This window comes from Sinocyclocheilus anshuiensis, unplaced genomic scaffold (genome assembly GCF_001515605.1).
Source record: "Sinocyclocheilus anshuiensis isolate Anshui unplaced genomic scaffold, SAMN03320099.WGS_v1.1 scaffold324, whole genome shotgun sequence".
Taxonomy (NCBI): domain Eukaryota; kingdom Metazoa; phylum Chordata; class Actinopteri; order Cypriniformes; family Cyprinidae; genus Sinocyclocheilus; species Sinocyclocheilus anshuiensis.
Genome location: NW_015554081.1, coordinates 469746 through 474811, shown reverse-complemented (window position 1 = coordinate 474811; position 5066 = coordinate 469746). Strand labels below are relative to the sequence as shown.

General features: G+C 36.3%; 2 protein-coding genes across 3 annotated transcripts in view; one reads left to right on the top strand and one right to left on the bottom strand.

The window, feature by feature from the left end:
* Positions 1-1632, top strand: part of scamp2 (secretory carrier membrane protein 2) — a 19005-nt gene extending 17373 nt beyond the window's left edge. Inside the window, exons 8-9 of one of the 2 annotated variants that reach the window (XM_016461151.1) lie at positions 278-395; positions 477-1632. In XM_016461151.1, coding sequence (XP_016316637.1) covers positions 278-395; positions 477-623 — 265 coding nt within the window. In that variant the 3' untranslated portion in view covers positions 624-1632. The remainder of the gene's footprint in view (positions 1-277; positions 396-476) is intronic. The other variant, XM_016461150.1, reaches the window with a different exon arrangement.
* Positions 1633-2679: 1047 nt separating this feature from the next.
* The window catches only part of neo1b (neogenin 1b), a 160674-nt gene continuing 158287 nt past the window's right edge, over positions 2680-5066 (bottom strand). The window contains exon 29 of the mRNA XM_016461140.1: positions 2680-4325. Within this exon, the coding sequence (XP_016316626.1) occupies positions 4242-4325 (84 nt within the window). The 3' untranslated portion in view covers positions 2680-4241. The remainder of the gene's footprint in view (positions 4326-5066) is intronic.

Below are 5066 nucleotides of genomic sequence, written 5' to 3'. Positions count from 1 at the left end.
AAAATGTATATACACGCACGCATGCACACACACACACACACACACACACACACACACACACACATACACCCAAACACAGTTGTCTTTCAGTATTTAGAAATTTGTTCAAAATCAAATAAATAGTACATTATAGAAGTGAATGCAAAAAATGTATGCACTCCTAAAAAATGTATAGACTTCCTAGAATATTCTTTTATATGCACACATTTGTCGTAACAATGCATCATTTAGAAGGAACTAACATAAAATTGGTTAATCGATGTTTATTTAATTACAGCGGCTGGATTAGTGCCATAGCAGCGATTGGCAAAAACAAAGCGGTGGGTGTCATCATGATGGTGGTGGCGGCCTTCTTCACGGCCACTGCTGCACTGTCGGTCGTTTTACTGAAAATGGTAGGTAGCTCACGATTTCTGAGTGAAAACCTGTGGATCTTTGGTTTGGATTCTTGGGTCATTGGTGCGATTCTTTCCCAGGTTCATTCCCACTACCGTCGCACCGGCGCCAGTTTCCAGAAGGCACAGCAGGAATTCTCCCAAGGCGTCATCACGAACCGCACCTTCCAGACCGCAGCCGCCAACGCAGCCACCACAGCCGCCCAAAGCTCTCTGCAGAGGAACTAGAACCAGAAAGCACCACCGAGATCCTGCATCTCTTCCCTCACTGTCCCAGCGGCCCACACAGAACCCAAAGCCCAGCTCCGCTCACCTGCTTTTGGTTCTGGATCTCGATTTGGACTGCAGAGGCACTACTTTCGTGTTTATTTTTTTGTTTGGAAGCAAAAGGTATGAAGTACATCAGTGTGTTTGTATATTTGTACGAGTGCAGAAATTGTGTCCTGTATCCTTTTTGACCTTGGTTATGCTGTATATAAAGTAATTTAATATTTCCCCGTCGTCCATAGTGGTACAGGAGTCTCTTTAAATTAAAAAAAATTATCATGAAGGATCTCAAAACCTTATATGTGTATGTCATGAGAGTCTAGGGGCTCTATTTATAAAGCGTGCATACGCTCAGATTTGATCTTAGAGTGTGCGTACGCTTAAATCCATGCCAGCGCAAAAACTGTCTTTGACGTGGAAAAGTGCTTAGCGTCACGATTATAGAGTTGTAAATAAAAGCTTTCATTCCTATATCATTTGATTTCCTGAAAACATTCTGCATTCCATATTAGTGCCAAAAAATAATGATATGCGCCCAGAATTCTGTGGAGGCGTGGCCATGTTTGCATAATTAGAATCTTGACAACCTCGGAATCTTGACGGACACAGAGAACATTACTGTTATTGTCTTAATCGTAAGACTGAAGGTGGGATGTAGCTTTTTGCATTGGGTGTGTTTTTTGATAACGGTGTAGAGCAATGTTTTTTCCTCCCATGTGTACGAGCTTATTTTAGGCTACTGATTGTAAACAGTCAAATCAAAATACTTTGATTAGTACTCAGACTTAAATTTACATGGGTGATTTTTCATGGGCTTTAGAAAGCCCTAACTTTTGAAACAAATGTGTAAAATGGTTTGCCATACAAAATGCCACTTTCTGGAAAGGGTTATGTAATTTTGTCAGATGAGATCAGAAAATATTTTTCAACAGTGTGAGTACTTGTTTTTTTGTTTTTTTTAGCAAATTAAATTTTTCTGATTAACAAATTTTGTCCGAGTCCTTTTTATTAATGCAGTGCATTTCGAGCAGAATTCTTAGTTATGTGATCATATCAAACACAAGGAATTTCAGATATCGTTTATTAGGTTGTAGATACACTTAAAAAAAAAAACCGGGAAAACATAGATTGCCCAATTTGCTCAATAATATTAATTGAGAGCTACACAACAGAATAGTTTTTCTTCTAAACTTGACTGATTTCAATAAACGTAGTTCTCTAAAATGTGCAGTCTACTAGTCTAAATTATGTAGGCGAAAGTAGGTTCAACAGCACTTGTTTTGCGGTTGACAACTAACACTGTAGTTCCCAGCATCCTTTTGCATGGAGCTTAAAATATATAGCAAAAATGTTGAAATTACGTATTGTGTTTTTAAGCAAAATGATGGGTGACTTGAGTGTTTAATGTTTAGTTGTTGCTATTTAGAAACCTGCTTTACTCGAGGGCATTTAATGCTTAGTGTTTAGTTTGCCAGTGTGCTGTTGCTAGCTAATAGTTAATTAGCTAATGATACAATATTACAATTTAGCATTGTGACAAAAAATATGAAACCGAATAAATCATAACACATTAAGACCCCTTAATTGGATCACTTAGAAATAACTGAACATGAAGTTACATGAACAAATTATGCTTGCGTAACTTGATTCATGTCGAACTGATGATAAAATTATGTACATTCAACACTTTTTCAGACTTAAGTCCCATGTTCTTTGTTTTTAGCCAGCGGTGTCCCACAGGGCTTTGTATTTGGTCCGGTTTGATTTGTCCATAACTTTTTCATTGATTTATTTGATCTACCTTTTATCCATCAGTGACCTTCTAGATGTCTTAAATGAGCAGAGTACAAAATCAGCATTGATAAAGTAATGAGCAACAATACATTGTAAAATAACTTACAATGAATAATCGTTCCACTTTTCTTCAATGAACGTTGAACCGAAAAGCACAAGTATCTGAAGTATCAAAAAAATGCAAAGATGGTCTTATTCAATAATGTAACAAAATAAACAACAGTTAAATGTCTTTGAAACCAGCCGTTTACTTGTGACATCATTGTTACATAAAATAGGTTCATATTTCACATGGCATCAGCGATTCATTTCAAATCCAAAATATAAAAAGTGCAAATGACAGTTGACGGTACACCGGCCATACAACATGGTTTGGTGTCTTCTTTTTTTCCTTTTTTTTTTTTTAAATCTTCCCCCATTATTGTAAACACAAACAACAACTGTATTCATAAGCAGACCTTGTTACAGCCACATTGACATTCATGACGTGAGAAACTGTACACGAGCAAGGCAGAGTTCGTCGCTGATATTTTCTTTCGCTCATTCTTTGGGAGAAGGGATTGGTTAAACAGCACGGTGAAAACACAACGCAGAATATTTAACCGTTCATAACTTACATGGAAAATGTTTACAAAGCAATGTGTCATCTTCATATAAAAACCAACCGAAAGATGAATATATATATATAAAAATTGTCCTTTTTGAGAGTGTACAAAGTATTCACGTAAGCAAACATTTGCAGTTCATCGTATATATATTTATATACCTCTCAAAGTACAAAAATCTGAGAGTCACTTGGCATTAAACTCCTTCATGATGAATCTCCAGGGCCCCAAAAACAGTCATCAGGGTCCTGAGGAAGAGGAACGTACACGAGGAACCGGTTCATTCGCTCTCTGTTCTCACAATTCTCACGTTTGAGGAGTTTCTGAAGCACCAAACATCAACGTCACTGGATTGGGACTGAATTAAGATGGTCGTAAATGTCTGTCCATGTGGAAATTTCCAATGCATATTCAGACTTTGAATGCTACCGGCGTCTGAGGACAAGTGATTTTGGTTTCTCTCCAGAGATGAAACATTTAAACATGATGTAAGACACTGCAAAAAAAGTCCATGAAACATTCATGAGAATTCATGAGCAAACAGAAATAATTGTAAATTATTTGCAAATTGTTCAATAACTGCTCTTATGTAAATCGTGGCATTCAATTCAAATGCAACAACTAAGATGATGTTACTGACACTGAAAAAATGCCCATTTGACAATTTACGCAATAACGGTTTTCTGAATGCATCATTTATGTGAAAATGGATCCATGTACAAATTTTGGTGTAAATCGTTCATTATGTCAATTTTTGCATTGATTTGAATGCAACAATTTACATAAGAATGGCTTTGCGCATAATTTACACAAAATTATTCTGCTTGCATTTCATGAATGAAGCCCAATGTTTGAGCATGTGAGGTTTCGCCCTAAGAAATAAAAGTCCTAAAATGATCATATACACAATGAAAACACATACAGGCTAAAAATATGGAATACGTAAATACAATCCTCCAAAAAACATTAAAAACACGTTTTCTGTGTTGAACGGTTCATCCGAGTTGAGAAAATGGCATTGAGTTTTCATCGTTTTACAGATTTCTCTGCCATGCAGGATGGAGAAGATGAAGCGGTGATCCGTTTTCAGTCATTCTCGAGGCTGATCTGAGATCAGTGTTCATTCAAATGTCCTGGTTGTTCCTGAGGACGCGGTTCAGCCGTGTGTGATTGCAGCGCTTCAGCCTGTGGTGATGGCGTTCAGGTCCTTCATCAGACCCTCCAGGTGGGCCATTTCCTCTGAGAGTTCATCCGTCTCATACGTCTGAGAGAGAGAGAGAGCCATGCCAGAGGAGCCATGTTAGAGTTAGGATTGAGGGATGCAGCGGAGGGAAAAAAAGAACCAACAAAACAAGCAGAAAGAGGAAGAAGAGGGAGGGAAATGGGTTTGGTGAGAGTGAGAGTATAAAGCAAGACGCTACAGCGCAACCTACAACAAAAACAAAAGCGCATGCATTTCAGAAACGTAGCACAAATTAAAAAGGAAAAAAAAAAATTGCATTTCATTTTTGGAGTTATTCGTTATTCAAAATTAGACACAGACAGACAAAACCATTTAAATTAAGCCAGCCAGTGAGTAAAAAGAGAAATAGGAGAAATAAAAAAATTAAACATGCATTCAAACTTTCATATAATAGAACATCACACTTCTTTCCTAAAAAATATATATATTTTTTAATAATGTAGCTATTTTACTACAATTCATATGATAAAAAAAACAACAATTCAAATGCTAATGAAAATTGACAAAATTTTCAAATATATATGGACTACAAAATATATTATAAATATTTAAACACAATAGCACACCTAAGAAGCTGAAACTGATTAACCCCCTCTGCTAATAAATCTGCTGATTAGTCATAAAAAATATCATGTATAAAAATCTTACTGGTCCTAAAAATAGGCTTCATTTTCTTTATGCAAAATATAATTTCTTATTACCAGGGTTGTTACTGTTATCTAAAACTAAAACTCTTAACATTTTAATTTAAATAATCTGAAA